The 21,567-nt window shown below is 40.3% G+C and overlaps 1 protein-coding gene across 1 annotated transcript in view; it reads left to right on the top strand.

Moving 5' to 3' along the window:
- Positions 1–16,217, top strand: part of LOC145392807 (uncharacterized) — a 31,685-nt gene extending 15,468 nt beyond the window's left edge. Inside the window, exons 7-9 of the mRNA XM_080267093.1 lie at positions 283–3,479; positions 5,247–5,334; positions 16,162–16,217. Of these exons, the coding sequence (XP_080123219.1) occupies positions 283–3,479; positions 5,247–5,334; positions 16,162–16,217 (3,341 nt within the window). The remainder of the gene's footprint in view (positions 1–282; positions 3,480–5,246; positions 5,335–16,161) is intronic.
- The last annotated feature ends 5,350 nt before the right edge of the window (positions 16,218–21,567 follow it).

Here is a 21,567-nt window from a genome sequence, read left to right on the forward strand (position 1 = left end):
ATGAAAAGGAGGGTCCCCCAAATGAAAAGGAAAATCCCTCAAATGAAAACATAGGTCTTCCATATGAAAAGGAAGATCCCACAAATGAAAAGGAAGATCTCATAAATGAAAAGGAAGATCCCACAAATGAAAAGGAAGATCCCACAAATGAAAAGGAAGATCTCATAAATGAAAAGGAAGATCCCACAAATGAAAAGGAAGATGGTACCACAAATGAAAAGGAAGATACCACAAATGAAAAGGAAGTTCCCAAGAATAAAAAGGAAGGTCCCCTAAATGAAGATGGCCCTCAGCATTTTTCCCTCATGACTGTGGAACAAAAGGAAATGAGTACTGGTAACCAGAAATTTGGATGTGATGGTGAGCATCTTGAAAATCCTGAAAGTACTGAAACTGTGGAGGATGCCCCCAAAGCAGACACTCCTATGAAAGGTACATGTAAGGCATCTGATGGAACTGCTGTCATCAATACTAGCCGAGAAAAATCTGTAGTTGAAGGTGGTGATGAAACCTCTTTGCAGAATGGTATGGATGGTGAGGGTAGAAGTGATGGAACAAAAAACTCTGTGGAAGATGGGAAGGTTGAGTACTTTTACAAGAAGCTTGTTGATGGCATTTGTGGTATGGAAAATGACAGTCAAAGATCTGATGTTGATAAATTAGATGAATGTCTTGAAAGTGAGCATGAAATATCTGGTTATGAAGATGCTGAGATGATGGCAGATAAAGAAGTGAATGCTGAAGCTGAGAACAAGAATAATGAAATGAGTCATGAGGCAGATATGATTACAGAGGAAAACTTGGTGAAAAATGGCACTAAGTCTGAAACTAAGCAATTACAAGGTGTCAGTATCACTGACTCCAAATTAACAAATAGGGAAAGTACTGAGAAACAGAGAAATCAGTATACAGATGAAGTGATGCATGAGGAAACTGGTACTGGTATTGGCAAAGATGCCAAGACTTGCAAAGCTAGTGATTATGAGACAGAGGATGCAGGGTCTTCAATTATACCTTTGGTTGAAAGGAATGTATCTTCAGAAATTGAGCTAGTAGAACTCCCTACAGAGAGTTGTAGCTCACATTCCTCAAAAATTGCTCACTCAGACTCCTGTGAAGTTGAGAAAGTTTGTTTAGAAACTACCAGCAAAAACGTTCCTGATTCAGGTAGTTACCCTACCAATGTGACCGTTGGAGTAGAACCAGTAGATGAGGAATCAGACATTGATTTTGTAATAAAAAATATTGGGAATGAATCATTAGTTGAAGAATCAAAAGAAGAGTTCATGACAGGGGGAGATGAAGCTTATGAAGCTGGCAGTGATGCCTCGGAGGACCCCATACCCAAAGTTAAGAGGCGGACTCGCAACTTAAGGAAAACTTGTGTGTCTTGTGAATTAAATGAAGTTTCAGACTCGGATGTGTCACCAGCAAGGAAGAGACGACGCAGGAGGACCTTAGAAATAACTGGAATGACCTGCCAGAAATCACAGAGGAGTCTTAACACCAGTCAGGCACAAGGATTAGGAGCCACATGCAGTGAGAATGAGAGCGCAAAGTATAAATCTGTAAGTACAAAAACTAGTGATGGTACTTCAGGTGCTGTCATTAGCACAAGGAGCCAGAACAGGCAAACTTTGTCTTCTTCAGATTCTGAAATTTTGTTCCGGACTAGTAAAGGGCAGCGTGCATTAATATCCACATGCTTTAATCTACATCACTCTGATAAAAGCACATCTGTGGATCTTTTTGCTAAAGCTGGACTTTGTGGTGAAACTGAAAATTCAGAAATGCAGCGGAATTTGGTTAATAGTAACTTCAGTTTGAAAAATGATGCAGAAAATATCAGTGACCAAAACAACACAAGTTCAAATAATTTAAGTTCACAGCAACTACGAGAAGAAATCAAATACAAAAAGAAGGGTAATGAAAGTGATGATGGTGGCAGCTGTTTGGAAAAGATTGTCAAAGATCAAGAGCTCGTAACTCATGGTGGTGACAGCTGTTGTGATGTCAGATCAGAGTACGTAAGCAGAGGAGAAATGTCTAGTGGAATAGAAACTGAAGAAGATGAATGCATTACTGATAATATGAATGATAATTTGAATCATTCCACGGAGTATTTGGAGGAGGAAGAGGGAGAGGAGTTGGAGGTTCTCTCTACATCTGGTCTGGAGGGCAATGATGAATTTTTGTACTATAATGACTCTCCCAAACTTAGCAGTGATGGCAGTGTCAAGGAGGTTAGTTCTCGAGTTTCTCCCAAGACACTAACATACTCCTTAGGCAGACTGTCACGTGTAAAGGGTGATAAGAAAGATAGTCTAGATAGTAATAAGCGTGATTCTGCCCTCCTCCCTGCCATTCCACACCTAAAAGCTAACTGTGTATCCAAGACTGTATTAACCAAAGAGCTAATTATCAGCCCTGAGGTTAGCGATGAAGAATGTGAACTTATGTCACCAGCTGCCAGTGATGATCTTGAGATAGGAAGCAGTGAAGGTCAGCTCTGTGGCTCCGAAGTAAACAAAAAACAGCTGTCCCTCATCAACATGCAAGGATGGGGGGCAAGGAGAAACAGTGGAGGCATCAGGTCCCCACAGAAGATGATACCTGAGGAACAAGATGAGAGTACGCCACTCAGGAAATCCAGTAGATCTGTTGCTAAATCCAGGAGCCTGCTCAGTACTAATTCATCCCAGGAAAGATCAAGGTCTAGGAGCCAGGGTGCACCTGGAACACCAGGGAAAGGTAGTTCAGTCAGAAAGCAAGCCAAAGGCACCGAAAGTGTCAGTGTCTGTGATTTTGGGTTAGATTTAGAGGCAGAGATTTTGGGGAAGAATTTGAGAAGCAGTAAGTCTGCAGGAAACAGCTGGGAAGCAGTTGCCCAAAGTTCTTCTGCAAAGCCTGGCAGACATTCTAGTGGCAGTATATCTGATAGTAATGTGACAGTATCATCAGATTTAAAAGAAAACCCTGTTTGTAAAACTAAGGAAAATGTAGGGAATGTTAGCAACATGACAGCAGCTTCTCAGTCCCTTAGAATCACTAGGAGTAACAGGCGAAAGGAAGCAGAATCAGATTCTTCACTTACAGATGCAGAATCAGAGAAAGTGTGTAAGACTGAGGGAACATTGTCAAAAATGCTTACTGAAGAACCCTGTGAGAGTAAGGAAAATTCCGCATCAACTAATACTCTACCTGTCAAAGTATCGGCCATTACAAAAAGTCTCATCATGAAGGATGTTGCACAGAACAACACACAGAGCAAAGTCTCACCATCAGAGGAACACAGGAGAATGACTGAAAACCAGTGCTCAGAAAAAGAGGAGTCTGAAGTGCATGGTAGAGAGGTAAATAATGGTGTCCCTGAAGTGGATGTGGCAATTATAACTGCATCATCCCAGACTTCACCCAGCCCTGTGAGACGCAGTGCCAGATTGAGAGCCAGATCCATGACGCCTTCCTCGAGAATAGAGGTAAATAAAGCCAGACTTGGTTTACAGTTTGATAAGTTTGGTTTGGAAAGGAAATGAGTTATCTGAAAGGAGCTTGTTGAGTTATGTTGAGAGACAGGCAAACAAATCAGGAAGTTAAGGAGGATATTGATAATGATGTGGGTGTGCTAGAAAGTGGTACGGGCACCAAGAGATAGTCTGGCCATGTGGAGTATGGAGAATGAGATGAGAGGCTGACTAGGAGAATTGTATGTGAGAAATGTTGAGGGGGGAGGGAGAGACTGGGTGGAGAGATTTATAAGTGAGGGTGGTTTGAGTTGGAAGGAGGGCAGCTTGGTAGCAGAGGACAGTGAAATAGCAGTTTTTTCATGGCCACCACCTCTGGGATTAAGTGTTTAGTTATACCGTACTGTAGGTAAATAGATAGATACATGAATAAATTTTTGTTAGAAGTGTTGTCTTACATATTCTGTAGTAATGTTTGATATGTGTAGTACCTGATAGGGTGAGACTTCTCCAGTTACAGTAAAACCATGGTTGTTCAGAAAACTAGGCAACAGGTGTCAGAATAACATAACTGTGAACTTCCTTACTAGCATATAGCTGGTCTAGTCTGTGAAAAGCAAAGAATATGTAGTAATAGTTGTTGAGTGACAGGATTCATAGTCCCTGTTACTGGACATTGTTTTAATAGCTTCCATTGTCCTACCATGTGGATTTTATCCCTCATATGTTGTAATTTTGGATAAGATTATGATAGTTATTGGAAAATTGACTGCAGCAATATTGTGGATGGTTACAGGCAATCCTTTTTTACAATGTAGGATAAGTGTTGGCAGAATACTGCTTTAAGTGAAGTAAAGTGAATTATAGTTTTTATTCATGATGAGGTCAGAAGCAAAAACACTTATTTCTGACTTCAAAGAACATTCATAATGAATCACAAGCAACTTCAATTGAGAAAAACTACCGTTAGTAATTCAACAGTAACCCTCACCTTAAATGTTGAGACTAATTAGCCAGGCCCTGAGCCTATAGTGTTCTGACAGGGCAAAAAAAAATGACAGGATGATGATGATGATGATGAACATTATAATGAAACAACTTCCAAAGGAAATCAACTGTATCTACAGTATTTTACAAAGTACATTGTGGTAGGTGGGGGCGCTCACCATCCACTCACTCGATGTAGTGCTGCTCTCGGGTGTCTGCCCTTTCCTCTCCTCCATCCTTCTTTCCTTCCATTCTCTTCTGTCTTTCTTTCCTTCATTCTTTCCTTGTCCTTCTGCCTACGGGTGACTTTACACTCCTTCTTCTGTCTTTCTTTCCTTCATTCTTTCCTCTTCCTTCTGCCTGTGGGTGACTCTACACTGAGTGACAAGCCAAATGGTTTCCTGTACACCAGGAAAGCATTTACTATGCTGGGTGGTAACCATATAACCAGATTTTGGCACCTTGTGGTTTTAGTGGGTAATTATTGCGCTCCAGTCGGATTGAACCGGTGAAGGTTTATATCCAAGGGGTGGTTGGGGTTGATTGCTCATGTAATACCACTCAGGGATGAGTGAGGCTGGTCACCCTCATCTTATATGTCAGGACCAACTGCCTAGCCCCAGGCTCCTACGCTCCTCATGGGGCAATGTAGGATTGGATGATGGATGGATGGACATTCATTGGAAAGCTACTTTGCATTTAACACATCTGTGGTTATACCTACCTTAATTTACACAGTACATTCATTGGAAAACTACTTTGCATTTAACATATCTATGGTTATATTTTTGTCAGAGTACAAGGATCAAGAGAAAGTTCAGCCTTACACCAGTGAGAGCATCCTCAAGACTCCAGGCACGAACAGCAGAAGAGACAATATCAGGTAATGTAGTCTTAGGGTTGTACTTTTGTGCTGAGGAGGCTTTTATTATATTCTGTTTATAAATTTCATCCCTCCCTCCTGAAATGATAGTGGACTGTGCAAGGGCAGCTTTAGCCAGCAATCCACCTCATTTATGTTCAGATAAGCCTGGGACAACAACTACTTTACTACTTTATTATACTGTAATGACATGCTTTATCCTGATCTTGCTGCCAGTTGACAGTTTAACTCAAGAAAGGTTTTCTTGAAAAGGCCAGTGGAGACTCTTAACTGTTTCACTGTACAGGTCTCTAAAGGTGAGTAAAATCATCTGGCAGTATTTGTTGTTAAGTAACCCCAGTGTGTCTGGTTTAGCGGACCTTTCAACCACAGGCAAGCAGTTGCCCCTGCAGGGCCATTCCATGCAATGAATTAATGCTTCCTTGTGGTGGACAGCGACTCGCCACAGCAAGGTGCCGTGAAGAGTTTAAAGGTGACATTCCCAGATGGATGTCACGTCTGTGTCTCCACACCCAGTTAATGTGGGTACCATACTAGGCTTCATAACACTCCATTATTTACTGATATTGTTTTTACCCTGTGTTGTAAATGATTTCTTGGGGTACAGGAAACCTTTAGGCTTTTCATTATGTAGAGCCACCTGAAGTGGAAAGTATATTAATAAAAAGACACAGGAAGTATGGAAGGAATAGGAAGAGAGGAGGGCAGACGGAGAATTATAAAGATGAAGGAAGGAGAGAGGGATGGCATTGATAATGAACATTTCCATCTATCTATTGCCAGACGCCTCAATCCTGTTTGGGGTGGCCACAAACAAATCGCCTATACATCACCCTGTCCTCCGCCATTTCACTGCACTGCTCCCAACTCACACCTCCCTCTCTCATATACCTCTCCACCCCATCCCTCCATCTCATCCTCGGCCTCCCCCTCCCTCTTTCCCCCTCCACCTCACTCACATACACTCTCTTCGTCAGTCTTTCACCCTCCATCCTCTCCACATGGCCAAACCACCTCAGTGTGTTCCTCATAACGCTTCCTATCACATCTACATCCACACCACAACGCTCCTTTATATCCTCATTCGTCAGCCTGTCTCTCCATGTGACCCCACAGGCTCCTCTTAAATAACTCATTTCCACTGCTGTCACTCTTGACTTGTGTCCTTCCAACAACGTCCAAGCTTCACTTCCATACGTTAGAGTTGGTATCACAATACTGTCATATAGTAACTTTTTCACTTCCATGCTCACTTCCCTGTTTCTTATCACTGCTTTCAAGGAACCAGCAACTTTTCTTCCCTGCTGTACCCTTTCAAGCACTTCACCCTCCAAACCTCCATCCTTACTCATCACACTAGCCAAGTACTTAAACATACTCACATTTTCCAATTCCTCACCGTTCAACCTCGCTGTACATTCACTGACTTCACCTCTCTCAAAGACCATCACTTTACTCTTCCCTACAGTTATGAATGGAATATCTCAAATTTGTTGTATGCGAATGATGCAGTGCTACTTGCAAATACCGCACAAGAACTTGGTAGACTTGTGCAGAGTTTTGCCATTGTCTGTGAGTGTCGTGCCTTGAAAGTAAATGCAGAAAAGAGTAAAGTGATGGTTATTGAGAGAAGGTAAATCCCAGTGTGATGTTACAGTGAATGGAGAGAGACTGGAATTGGTGAGAGAGTTCAAATACCTGGGTACAGTGATAGAAAAGAGAGGAAAATTTGCAAACGAAGTGGAAAGTAGGGTGACACAAGGAAGGAAAGCATCTGGTGCTATGAAGGCCATGATTAGAAACAGAGGCTTGAGTGTTGCAGCTGCACGAGGCTTACGTGAAGGAGTGTTAGTGCCAGCTTTAACATATGGATGCGAGACTATGGTGTGGCATGAAAATGAAAAGAGTGAGACCAATGGAGATAGGACTGCTGAGGAATGTATATGGAGTGCAGAGAGTGGATAGGATATGAAATAATGTGATTTGTGAAAGATGTTGAGTGAGGAAGTCTGTGGACACAAGACTCGGAGAGAGTGTACTGAGATGATATGGTCATGTAGAGAGAATGGATAACCATATAGTGGTGAAAAAGGTATATCTGAGCGAACTTGAAGCAGGAATGAGGTGAGGTAGGCCAAGGAGAAGGTGGAGAGATATGGTGGATGAAGTTTATAATAAACAAAAACAATTTTTTTTTCACTACTCCTCCATGTAAACTTATGCATGGCCCTACGCAAAGATGGCGAGAGAGAGATTATTATTATTATTATTTTTTTTTTTACCAGATAATGCCCTGGATGTTTATCTTCAAGTTTATAATAAACTTTTTTTTTTTCACACCATGGGGTGGGATAAAAAGAGGTAATTGTGCAATCCACGGGTTGATGTGTCAGCGTCCAGATTGACTCAGATACATTTAAGTGAAGCTACAGAATGTGGTGAGTGTTTTTGGTGTATCAGATAGAGCCAGGATTTTGGGGGCTTGAATGTTCAGTGAATGGAAGCATGGCCCATTGGACTGGGCAAACTCAGGCTGTCTGGATGTGCCACTCCTTACCCTGCTCTAGGGTGGGAAAGGAGGTCTGGATGATGATGATGAGGAGGAGGAAGAAGTACACAGCAGTAGGAAGGAAGAAGTAGGCAGCACTACAGCAAGTGTGTGGATGATAGTTGCCACCACCTACCACTCCTGGTGGTAGTAAAAATAGAATGTAAAATCCTCCTTCTGGGATTAAGGCATCTAGCTATAGATAGATAGACTTTATTAGTGCATGGTAGCCCAGTGGATTAAAACACTCCAAATTACAATTCTCATTGTAAGTCAGGGATAAGTTCCAGTACCACTGTATCACATCTTTCCATACAACTTTTACTGTAAATTAGGGGGACTGGCATACGCTGATAATTCCACTCTTCATCATTCCATTCAGTTCCTGCAATGACCATCTCAGCAGTTACTTAACAAACAAGGGATGAGGCTGTGGCATGCCTAATGGCTGACTTGCTTAAAAATAATCTGGTTTTCAGTGCACCAAAGACTCAGTTCTTACACCTATCAACCCGACAGAATCATCCACAGGAGTACCCACTAATGTTTAATAATACCCAGCTTGATCCTGCATCATCCTTAAACGTACCTGAAGTTTCATCATAGAAAGATTACATCTTTTGTTAAGTCTGCATCCAAGAGATTAGATGTATTAAGCCAACTCAGTACCTGCTTTACCCCTGTACAGTTGTTGACTTTATACATGGGTTTTATTTGTCCTTGGTTAGAGTACAACTCGTGTGGGGAGGCTCCCCACATACAGCACTTCTCAACAAGGTGGAATCAAAGACTTTTCGTCTCATTAACTCTCCTCCGCATACTGGCCCCCTTCAACCACTGTCTCTTCGCTGCACTGTTGCATCTTCATCTCATTTCCATCGCAGAGTCAATGGTCACTGCTTCTCTGAACTGTCTGCTTGCATCCCTCCACCTCTATGACAGGCGCGTAGCACCTGTCTAGCAACAAACTCTCATCTTATGCAAGAGTTAACTGTTACTCCCAGTCCTTCATTTATGTAAAAAGTCAGCTCTTGAACTGCCTCCCTCTGTCTGTATTTCCTGCTTCCTATGATCTCCAGTCTTACAAACACAGTATGTCCAGGCATCTCAAAATGAACGGATCTTGAATTTGGCATTCTGTTGTATATTTTTGTTTCTTTCTTGGAATTGTTTGCAGACTCCTAGCCTTTGGTTTGTTCTTCCTTGCATTAAAAAAAAAATAAGTGGTGGTGGTGGTGGTGATATTATGTCCTCCAACAGAACACCCAGAATCTGCAGACTCTGCCTGTTGTATGAATCAGGAAACCCCTGTTAAGTCAACCCGCAGCAGACGAGTTTCCGGCACACCTTCCTCCTCTCTAGTGAGGACCAGACGCCATTGGAGGAGAACCGTATCAGAGGGATGTTATTTCTCTGAGGTGGACTCTTCGGATTCTGATGCCTCCACAGTTGATCACAAACAAGGCAAGTACAAGCATTCCACATTTTAGGGCAGTGATGTGGTCCATAACTTCACCCTTTTTACTTAACGGGGCATAATATTTCTATCTCTCCATCTTGAATGCTGATTTGTAAGAATAGCCTAATACTAGATCATGATGGTAGTCACCAAGACATGGCATGGAAAGTACTGTATATAGAGTGATAACATTGTCTCTTTCTGTTACAGGGCTATCTGAAATAAGTTACCAGAGGTTGAAAATCTGTGCCAAGTTAAGGTGAATGGACTTATCAGTACTGAAGAGGGACACCTTTCCCATGATGGCACTAATATAACTGGTTGGCTAAGCTGCCCAATTCTATAGGTAACCCTCAGCACCCTCCCTGTCCCCCCAAAGATGGTGGACCTTCAGAGTGCAGTACTGGGTTCACATTCAGATGAGCCTGGCATTGCTGACTGACTGTTTATCTATAACTACGGGAGATGCCTTAATCCTGGAGTCCAGGAGGGGATGGTCTCAAACAAATTGCTACCACCTCTGGGAATAAGGCATCTGGCTAGTGATGGATAGATAGATATGGAAAACAAAAGAAATTTGTTAGACCACATCCTTGACTACAGTGAAGACTAATGTTGTAAATTTGGGGCAATAGACAAATCGCCTGAATATGTAGCACTAGAATTCTGATGCCTGATGCCCCCATAATTGATATTAAACAACAGATGCTAGTTATGTGATTCTCTGATACTTATACATGATTTTTACATTTTCTCTGCAAAAGGAGGGAATGCAGTATATTGCTACATACAGAGTGGCTCCTAAGCAGTATGGTAAGGTTGGGGACAGATGCCATATGGCACTTATCTGTGGTGCTTATCTCTGTAATATGGGCTTTTGAGCCTGTGGTGGGTTTTTCACCCAATATCCTGAGATACAGGACCACTACATCATCCAAGTTACCACAGTTACCTCCCCTAGGTACTCATTGGTACAGGCCATTTCCTTAGGCCTGTAGCTATTTACAAGTAAAAGAAAGCTCATGGGATAAAGAGATGCCTCAGGACGTTTTTTTTTTTTCTTTGTTGTAAATCTTATGAAATAATTTGCATTTACTAACAAATTTTGCATTAAAGGCAACACACTTATGCTCGAATGTGAGTGCTTGATTGAAACAGGCAAATATTTCAGCCAGCATCCTAACCAACCAGCTCACTCATATCTGGTAACCTTACGTAACCATCTTAACTACATCAGCCTATCAGTTTATTCTGATGTAAAAATGAATTGTATTTTTCAATAAAGGACTTAAGTGATTGCATATACTTGGTAAAGATTTTTTTTTTTTTTTTTTTTTTTTTTCTGTAACTCGCTGCGTAAGAGAACACTAAAGCTAATGAAAAATAAACCTATCTAACCATTTACCAACACTGACCCAACTCTATGTGTAATTTTTGTCATGTAATATAATATTCTATGTACACTGTTTCTTATTCGACATTTAATTCATGATTTTTCATGGGCAAGATTGTCACACAAGGATGTTGGTTAGAGGCAGCTTACTGGCTTGCACACAAACTTTCAAAGAGATGCCGTTTAAAAAATCTATTGAGAAAGTACACAGGTAGTCAGAAATAAACCAGGAAGCACAATTTATTCTCTTCAATATTACATGCCACGCCGCCACTATGGAAGTTTTTGTTTACTCGTATTCATTTCAGAATCCATCAGTCTTGTAAAATTTTATGAACAGCCTTGTATTTCTCATATATTTTAGCCTGCTAAGGAAAATTTCATTCCTGAATTGTTCAGTGTTTTTAAACTGTAAAACCGGCTATCGTATTTAAGAATATTCATGTTTGTTGCACGAAAGGGGGGTCTCTTGTGGCTTTTATCCTCCTGTCACATTCCAATACTATTTTACGCCATACCAAGCAGATGAACGTCTGGCGTGAACAGGAAATTTATTTATGGTACGAAACACGGGAACGTCAGACGCTCATATTCGGCAATACTGGCGTTTAGTTTTTATAGTACGGCCCAAAGGGTGGATGGAAGTCAAGTGACACCAGCTGCCCACACCAGGATTCGAACCCTGGCACTAACGCAGCTTTGCAGTCAGCAGTGGTATCCACTTAGCCACCATGGTGTATCAGTCTGCTGGTATGGGCATAGATGTAGTAATGGGAGTAAGAAATGAATAAATGATACAAGTTAGACAGTGATAATGCCAAGCCATCCCTACAACACATGAGAAAGCAGCTGGCAGAGTGGAAGAGGCGAGTAATACGGTATATGGACCACTCTGTGCATACAGTATAGCTCTATAGGCCAAGCAGTGCAGTCTGACAAGTGATTACCATTTGTCATCTGCATTTTAGTTTCCTTCTGTACAGTATTAGAACAGTATGTTGCAAAACATTTAGTGCTTATGGTGCTGCAATTTCTGCTTCTTTATTTCAGGAGGAATGCCAGATGATGAGACAAGATCATTAAGACATCGGCCAGTGCAGCTTAAAAAATAATTGGAAGAAGTGGATGATCAGTAAATTTACATGGAGAATGGTTGTGCTTGATGGAAGTACAGCATGACATGACAAAACAGGACGACATGTATGTGAGATAAAGGCACCATTGTCTTATTTGTGTCACTTAGTATGATGCATTGTTCTGTAATTTTGCTGAACTGTAGTATGCAAAAACTGCATTCTTACATATGGGTTTGGGCAGTAAGATATGAAAGTTACAGCTGTTTTATCATTCTTGTATCATTTGGTATGATGCATTGCCATGTAATTTTGCTGCAATAGAGAAAAACTTCATTTGTACAGCTGAGTCAGGGCAGTAATATATGGAAGTTGCAGCTGTACAGTAAGCCTGACCCTGTTGATGTCATGGACACACTAGGGTATGTGTTCAGGCTAAATCCAAATAGTTTTATTCAGATAAGGGAAGTTTGAGCATTCCAAGAGTTAATTCAGATAGTTTTCAACCCCTTGATTGCTGGAATATCCCTTAGCTGAACAAAATCATCTTGTGGCACACTAGGTGAAATAATGTAATTTCACCATACAAGGCATAAGGGTTAAATATTAAATTGTAGAGGGGAAGACAAGTTTCTTGTTTTTTTTACATATTCTGAAGCATGACTCTGTCTGTCAGTCTGTCTACCTCTCTGTCAATCTCTGTCTAAAAGGCTATTGCCAGATACCTTAAACCCAGAAAGGATAGCCACAAACAAATCTCTTCCATGTCACGTCACCCTGTCATCCACCATCAGGCTGGCCTTCCTCCAGCTCACACCATCCTTATTCGTATATATTTCCTCCCAATCTTTTCACCTCTTTCTCAGTCTCCCTGTTGCTGTGACTTTTCCTCTGTGAGTGTTCATGGAGCATTGTTTCTCCTTTGTTTCTTGCTCCTAGTGAGATCAAAGAGCCTTTCTTTGGTTTTGATAAGAGAAATTATGTATGGGTATCAATGATGGTCGAGTTATGGAATATTGTGCCAGTGCCATTAAGATAGATCAACCTCAGATTTTGCTACCTTATAGTTTCAGTGATGAGTACCGTACAGTACATTAAAATTCCTACTATCTAGTAATACAGCCAGAGCCCCTATGAATAAGGGGAATTTATGAATAATGCAGTTATAACCCCCTCCCCCCCAAAAAAAAGGCATACTAAAGCCCAATAAATTAACACAAAACATGAATGTAAAATATGGGTAAACATAATATTGTACAGTATTTGCACTCGCCACTGCTGGTCAGACATCGTGTTATTTTTCCCATGTAGTTGTGGCAGAGAGAAGATGATTACACATCCTGGTATGGATAAAAGTGCAATACTGATATAGTAATGAACTTATGAATATTAGGAAATTTATTGTTATGGAATATGAAGTACCGGTAACTGATGTTTTCTGTTCGTCACAGTTAAACCTTTCATTTTAATTATGTACTCTTTTATTTATTTTTTTTATATCCAGACCAACCTGCTCACTTTAGGATAGAATTTTTTATTTGGATGGATAGAATTATTAATTTGGAAGGATTACGTATTCTAGATTATTTTATTTACTTTTGGATTGCATTTCTGAATTGGAACTGTTAGACACATCCTTCTTGAACCCCCTTCACTGCTAGAGGAATAAAAAAGTAAATACAGGGAAGAATAAAAGTAAACAATATACTGTATCATTGGAGTAAATGGTTTATTTAACATTGCATAACCTGTGGTGGAATCATTAGTTAATATTTCTACCAGATGGCCTTTTTTTCAATTTGTGTAGGTTGTGGTAGGTTGGGGCACTCACCATCCACTCACTCAATGTAGTGCTGCTCTCGGGTGTCTGCCCTTTCCTCTCCTCCATCCTTCTTTCCTTCCATCCCCTTCTGTCTTTCTTTCCTTGTCTTTCTGCCTGCAGGTGACTTTACACTCCCTCTTCTGTCTTTCATTCCTTCAGTCTTTCCTCTTCCTTCTGCCTGTGGGTGATTCTACACTGAGTGACAAGCCAAATGGTTTCCTGTACACCAGGAAACCATGTACTACGCTGGATGGTAACCATATAACCAAATTTTGGCGCCTGGTGGTTTAGTGGGTAATTATTGTGCTCCAGTCGGATTGAGCCGTTGAAGGTTTATATCCAAGGGGTGATTGGGGTTTATTGCTCACATAATGCCACTCAGGGATGAGGTTTGTCACTCTCATCTTAAATGTCAGGACCAACTGCCTAGCCCTGGGCTTCTATGCTCCTCATGGGGCAACGTAGGATTGGATGATGGATGGATTTTGATAATCCTTTCCATGCTGTGGTATTCTGTAAATAAATGAATCTGAAAGTCAGCTGAGAGAGGAGGTTATGGTGTTCTATTTGGAGAGTGAAGCAATGTGTATAAGTTGTACAGTATGTGGTGAATGATTTATCTTGGACAGTAGGTTTCTCAATTATGTAGGGTCATGAATGGGAGTTGGTTGGTCATCTACTGAATTACAGTAACCTGGTCTTAGGCTTCCCATACCTTGAAGAGTGTAGTATGGGATAGAGTGTTCCCCCCCCCCCCACTTTTTGTTTTTACTTGATCGTTAATCTTTTCCTGGGGCCCATATACAAATTGCCATTTTTAAAAAATCTTTCTCTGTAAGTACACTAGCATTTTACTCAGACCAGCATCAAGTCATTTTGTTGATCTGAAACATGTGATAATTATTAAACATGTTTGACCTTTTGGTATCATGGCTTGATATACTTTTATAATATGGAATGTAGGCTGATTGCAGCTAACAGTTATAGGTGTTCCTACAGTAACTCAGAAATTAAGGGATTGCTTATGCCTTCTTATACCCAGTTTTAATGCCATACAGCTGCTATATAGAGGAATTGTAACAGTTTCAAAGCCCTGTGGAATATTGTTAATAATTGCAACTTTGCTTTTATTCTGAGTGTATGTGTAATGGTATGACAATCACAGGCATAAACAAGATTTCATGGACTTGAATGATAAGTCAGTTAGTTTGGCCCATTTAATTTGTATAGAGCAGACTTTTGTCTTTCTCTCTCTCTCTCTCTCTCCCCCCTTTGGATCTTTCCTCACACACTTTTAGGTTGGAAAGGTCAGGAGGAGGAGGATATAATGTTGCTGCTGCTGAAATGTATTATAAATGTTGTTGAAAAGAATGGTTGTATTCTAAGTAACTGTGAGGATATCATAACCCCTCATCCTTGGTTATCTGCCTTATTTATCTGTTCATCTCATTACACCTTGATATCCTCTTGTATGATACTGAATGAATGTGTGTATGTGTGTGTGTGTGTGTGTGAGAGAGAGAGAGAGAGACCTATTTCACTGGGAATGGTGTTGATTAGTTCTTCCTCTGTAGTGTTTGTTCTTGCTTTCTGAACCCTGCCTCACCTGATCATTTGGTGGGGGAAAAAAAAAAAAAAAAAAGTCATAATGATGACAGTGATGATGATGAGAATGTTTTCTTTCTGGACCCTGCCTCAACCTATCATTTTCTAGGATATAGAGGACACGATGTTAATTTTGATGATGATGGGAATGTCAAGGTGTAGTAAGAAAAAAAAAAATGGTTAGGTGGTGGTACTGTGAGGATTTATATGCCACTTACAATAAGACCTTTAGTATCATTTGTAGGTTGAGGTTCAGAGAAAGTGCCTTACATAAGTACTTAAGTACATACTGGTATATAGTGTTTTATATTTTTAGATTGTTTTACATTTTTAGATAGAGGATTAAGTCATGCCATTAATAGAGAAGCTTTTGGTATAATTTTATTACTGTATACAGTAATACCCCTCTGTTTTTGGCACTCATTGAGCCGATAGGCTGGCAGAATAATGGAACAGTCAGGAAGTTTGAACTTCATTGAAAGAGTGGACTGTTTAATGCTCACCACAGATTGCAAGTAGTATATTTGTTAAGTTGCTATTCTGATCCTTCTGGAAGTATCATTTAATCAGTTCAATTAGTAACTGTATTTATGACATACAGCCATATTCTGGTTGGCTTAGGAGGGTTTCTAAATATCTATCAATCTATTACCAGATGCCTTAATCCCGTAAGGGGTGGCCACAGACTAATCATCTCTACATCGCCCTGTCCTTTGTCATGTGACTGCCCTCTCCCCAACTCACACCCCCAGCTCTCATATATCTCTCCAGTCCTTCCTTCCAACTGATCTTTGGTTTCTCCCTCCTCCTCTCCCCATCCACCTCACTCACTAACCATCTTCAGTTCTTACACCTTTTCCCAAATTACATAGTTTGCATTGTAATTTTATTCCATTTTATGTATTCTGGATCTTTGTATCAACACAGGTTACAAAAGTAACACAGAAGAAAATGTCATTGTGCCAGGTGCAGAAATAGACTGATAAAGAACAAGTGCTTGGGAACCTTTGATGATGAAACAGAGAATGCATGAAATGGGAAAAGTATTCCCACTTATTGAAAAATTGTACCAGGTATCCCCAATAAAACAACTTTTCCAAATATAGATACCAGTATAATACTTCCACTGTCATTTTTTTTTTTTTTTTTTTTTTCCCATGATAACATATAATGTAATTTGCATAAATATTAAAGAATATAGTAGAGAAATTATTTTTAATACTGTAATCTGAAAAATCATATTACTTTACCATTAATAATGAAACATTGCATTGTATACGGTACTGTACTTGTATATACATTCACTTAATCCATATTTCATTAGCTTGGTAGGCTTTCTAGCACCTCTTCCTCGGCTTATATATTTTGGATTGACTACAGCACCTTTGCCTTGGTCTTGTACACCTTACTGGGGTACTGTAAAATGGGATTGATTGGCTTTAAGCTTTTTTTCCACAGTCATGTTCTAAGTGTTACAGGAGGCATCATAGCACCTTTTCCCAAGTGATTTATTAATGGACATTACACCACAGTATTGTGTGTTTTTGATGCAAAGTATGCCTATATCATAATGAAATAGGACAGTAATGCTAAGGTGTAACATACTGAATGAATTGCTAAAGAAAAAGTGTTCTAAATTCTCCAAAGCTGTTTAGAATATGACCGCTAAACACAAGTGCAGTAAGGTCCTAGGTTATGTCAGAGTTCCATTCCTGAGATGTGATATAAGTCGATTTTGTATGTAACTCGACTTTCTGACTGTACATCGTACATTTATACCTCAAGGGAGTTAGTTAGGGGGTGGGGAGGTGATGTGAAATATGGGGGACAAGGAATGCTGGATGGACAAGATGAGAAGGTGATGAATAGAAGAAGGGAGAAGGGAGGTAGGAGTGGGTGAAAAGGGGAGAAATGAAAGAAATTGAAGGAATAAGAGATGACAGGGAAAAAAGGAGGGGAGGGAGAGGAGAGAGGAATGGAGAAGGGGAAGAATATATCAAAGGAACGGGAAGGATGAAGGGAAGGGCAGAGAGAAAAAAAATGGGGGGGACAGGAAGCATGATGTGTGGAGGGAAGAGAAGGATAAATGGGTGTAGGAAGCTAGGAAAAGAGGGGAATAAAGGGAAGGGGAAAGAAGAGAGGAATGGGGAAGGGAACAAGTACCAGATGAGGGATTAAGGACTAGTGAGGAAATGGATAGGAAGGAAAAAGAATGAGGATGAGAGGGGGGGGATAATAGAGAGAGGAGGGAGTTATGAAAGGAAACAGGAATGGGGAAATGACATGGGATGAGCAAAGGAGGAGAGGAAATAAGGAAGGAGAAATGAGAAGAGAATACAGTGGAAGGAGACATCTCACAGCAGACGGTAACACTTTAAAACCCGCACTTCATGTGTATTTCTTCATTATTTTATTTTTTAAAAATTTCCTTGTAGCTGATTGTCGTAACCTCAAGATTGATGCAAGTCGAGTGACGTAACCTGGGACCTTACTGTACATCTACCCTATAGTAATTAAATGTACGGTGAATGCATGATAACCTAAATTATACAGTATGGTCTTTTGGATGAGCCAGGAACAGAGTACAGAAAACAGGAATATTTTGAGACCATAATAAAGAGGTGTCACTGTATCCTTAACCCCTTGAATCCAGTGTACAGTACTCATTTCAATTCCTTCAATTCGATGACATTATTTCCTGTTTTATTTGTGCTACCTTCGGGTGATTTTGTTCTGTTTTGAATATATATATATATATATATATTTTTTTAATGGAGTGGCTAGGTATAGTTTTCATTAATCCTATCACTACTGGTGATCTGATCTAGCTTGAATAAAATCATCTGGAGAGAGCAAGGATAAAATGAAAAATAAGTAATTGGATGGAATGGGCTAATCTGACTCCCACCAAATGATTTTTTGTAACTTGGAAGGATCTGTGGTAGTGAAGGGATTATGGAAGGCAATATCTGACCAATCCAGTTTGAAAAATTTCCATTTTTCCATCATCCAATCCTATGTTGCCCCAAGAGGAGCATAGGAGCCCGGGGCTAGGCTAGTTGGTCTTAATGTTTAAGATGAGAACGACCAGCCTCACTCATACCTGAGTGGTGTTATGTGACCAGTAAACCCCTACCACCCATTGAATATAAACAAATCCCAATAAAATAATGAGTTAGTACAAGTAAAATGCAAAATACACTGAGGTGGTTTGGACATGTGAAAAGAATGGAGAATGAAAGACTGACTAAGAGGGTGTATGTAGGTTAGGTGGAGGGAGGGCGAGGGATGGAGTAGAGAGGTAGGTATATGAGGGAGGGGGGGGTGAGTTGGGGGGAGGGTAGTCAAATGGTGGGTGACAGAGCGACTTGGAGGCGTTTTGTCTCCGGCCACCCTTTGCAGGATTAGGGTGTCGGGCTATAGATAGATAGATAGATAAAATGCAAAATAGATGATGGAATTCAAGGGGTTACTGTATTTGCTCTGAAACGCTTAATGATTGTTGTGCTGTCATGGTCAAATGTTGGAGCAGAGTAATTCTCTTGTACTGTGATATTTGATCAAGATTGAGAAGTCATGTCTGTATGTTCCTTTGTTGTTGACATTAATGCAGAGTTGTTCTAGTGTGTCCTCAAGGATCATAAAATCAGTTTTGTATAACAGTTGTTTTCTGTGTCCTTTGTATTATAGTGTTTTTTATTATTTTAGCCACCACTCAGATCATATACTGTTCCATTTTCTTTATGCTTTTAGGTGATGATTATCTAGCATAGAGAATTCTAGTAGTAGTGAAGTAGCTAAGGGAGTCTGTATTTAAACACTCCTGTTCAAAAATTCACTAATGAATGAAGACATTTGGTAATGACAAGAATAAGACAGAAAACACATCACAATGATGTGTAAGCCATAAAGCTGATGATGCAGTCATGTTACGTTCTTGCCCTCACTAGACAGATTCATTCAGTGATTCTTATTTAACATTAGAATGGAAGCTGATTAAGGCTAAAACTAGCCAGTTTACTTTGATATATCTACCGAGTTGTTTAAAATCATCTGGGAGTAGAAAGAATGAAATATAAAATCCGTCGTTGTAGTATAAGGGATTAAATAAAATAATGCCATGCTTCTTTATAGGAAACCCATTGTTGGGTTGGCCATGGTATAGCTTATATTATCTGTAGGCTGGAAACTTAATCAAGTGCTGACACCAGCTACAATAAAGGATTGGATGATAGATATAAGGATTAATAAAGGGATGTTTGTCCCTTTTCCTCGAGGACTGACTGAAGGGTTGAGAGGAAGGATGGAACTAGAATGTACTGGTGCTGTGATGAGGAGGGGTAGATTTGAGATGGTTAGGGCATGTTGAGAAGATGGAGGATAATGATTGCGCATGGCAGGTGAGAAGTGTGACCAAACAAGACCTACTGTAGGACAAGGTCAAAGAGCACGACCTCAGGGATAAGGAACTAAGTAGGGAGACTGCTAGAGGTTGAGTAATGTGGAGAAAAACCATTAAGTGACCAAGTCTGATGCATGCAAGCCTTTTTAAACTATACAATACATAAGTTCACCTTTTCCTGTAAATGGATCTTGCCCACTCCTTTCTGTCATGGAAAACAGACAAGAATGTGATGGTGATGTTGCATAGTCACAATGTAGCTGCTCAAGGAGTGATGGCATGACATTAACCCATTAGTGCCCAGTGTCCTCAATATAGGACGGAACTGGGCATTTTCAAAATTTAATAAGGAAGGGAACCCTGGGGTAGGGACCTATGAGTTTCGCGCCTATGAGCCGACAAGCGGAGGGCGGTACGCCTAGCACCCTTCCAGCAAAATCCCTCGCACAAGAAATCTGGAAGCCAATGGGTTAAAGACTAGAAGGGTAGGTGAATAAATGAGCAGATCTGAGAGGCCTGTGGTTTTGTGATGGATGCAGTAGTAGTAATAGGTGAAAGAGAGAAAAAATTTTATCTGGCTCCAACATGAGCGGCGAGAGCCTGGGTGGAATATGTGGGTTTCCTGGAAGAAGAGATTAACCAAGAAAATTTTTTTTTCTTTTTTTTAGCCCTTACCAAATAATTTTATAGCAGTCAAAAAGTTAATTTCACATCTTACACATCAGACTTTCATGGTGATTGATTTCTACTTTCAGCTTTATGCTACTAATGAAAGGCTGAGCTACAGAAATTATGGAGCCGTATTTAGAATGAGAGAGAAGGGATAATGAAGGTGAGATCATCACTCAGTAGGTGCAAAACAATGTTATTGGAGGTATATTTGTACCTCCCTGGATGTGATGCCATACATAAGATTGTTAAATAAAGTTTCTTTAGTTTTTAAGGACAAATGTGGAAGTGTGCATGGAAAAGTTTGAAAGGAATGAGAGTGTGTTTTTGACTGGAGATATGAATGGATCTATCTATCTATCTATAGCCCGACACCCTAATCCCGCAAAGGGTGGAAAAACGGAATGTGAGGGTGGGTGGAATAGTTGGTGAGTGGAGTGTGCCTGCAGAAGTGGATGAGAAAGGCAATGCTCTAGTGGACATTTGTGCAGGAAGGGGGTTGGTGATAGCTAACAGCTACCCTCTTTGGACACAAAATAATCCACAGATATACATGGAAAATCATGAGAAGGGATGGTGAACTGAATGAACAGAAGGGAATGACTGATTAGGCCATGTGTATGTTGATGACAGAGTGAGAATGTGTGTTATGGATGCAAGAGCATACTGCGGTTGGGGGAGTGGAAAGTCAGGGTTCAAATGAAATGGAGGAGGAGAAAGGAAGGACAGGAGGAAGTGGTCCATGCAAGGTGCATAGAAAGGTTGCAAGAGGATGGAAAAAAGACAGAATATAAGAAAGAAGTGGAGGAGTGATTGGGTAAATACGATTTGGAGCAGATGGGGGATGTGGAAGGTGTGTGCAAGATAATCACAGAAGAAATCTGTGCAGCATTTGAGGTCGTGTGTGGGGTGAAGAGAAGACGAATGGGAGTGCAAGGAGCAGCATGGTGGAATGAAGAGGTGAGACAGGCTGTGGCACAAAAGAAAGCATATAGCTAGTGAATGAATGAGAAACACGGGTATGGAGGAAGTTAAGAGACAGAAGAGAAAGTTACATGAAAAAAAGAGGTGAAAAGATTATAGTCATGGTGCGAGACTCTGAGGTTGTCATTATCGTACCCTCGCAACCTACCTGTAAACAGCGTGTCTGAATTTGTATCATATTATACACGAATCATATTACAGTATTATACATGAATATATTATACACAAATATTATTATAAGCGAACATATTATACACGAATCACGTGTATCATAAATG

The sequence above is a fragment of the Coenobita brevimanus genome, chromosome 23, assembly GCF_032717465.1.
Source record: "Coenobita brevimanus isolate Jiangsu-jjx chromosome 23, ASM3271746v2, whole genome shotgun sequence".
NCBI classification, from domain to species: domain Eukaryota; kingdom Metazoa; phylum Arthropoda; class Malacostraca; order Decapoda; family Coenobitidae; genus Coenobita; species Coenobita brevimanus.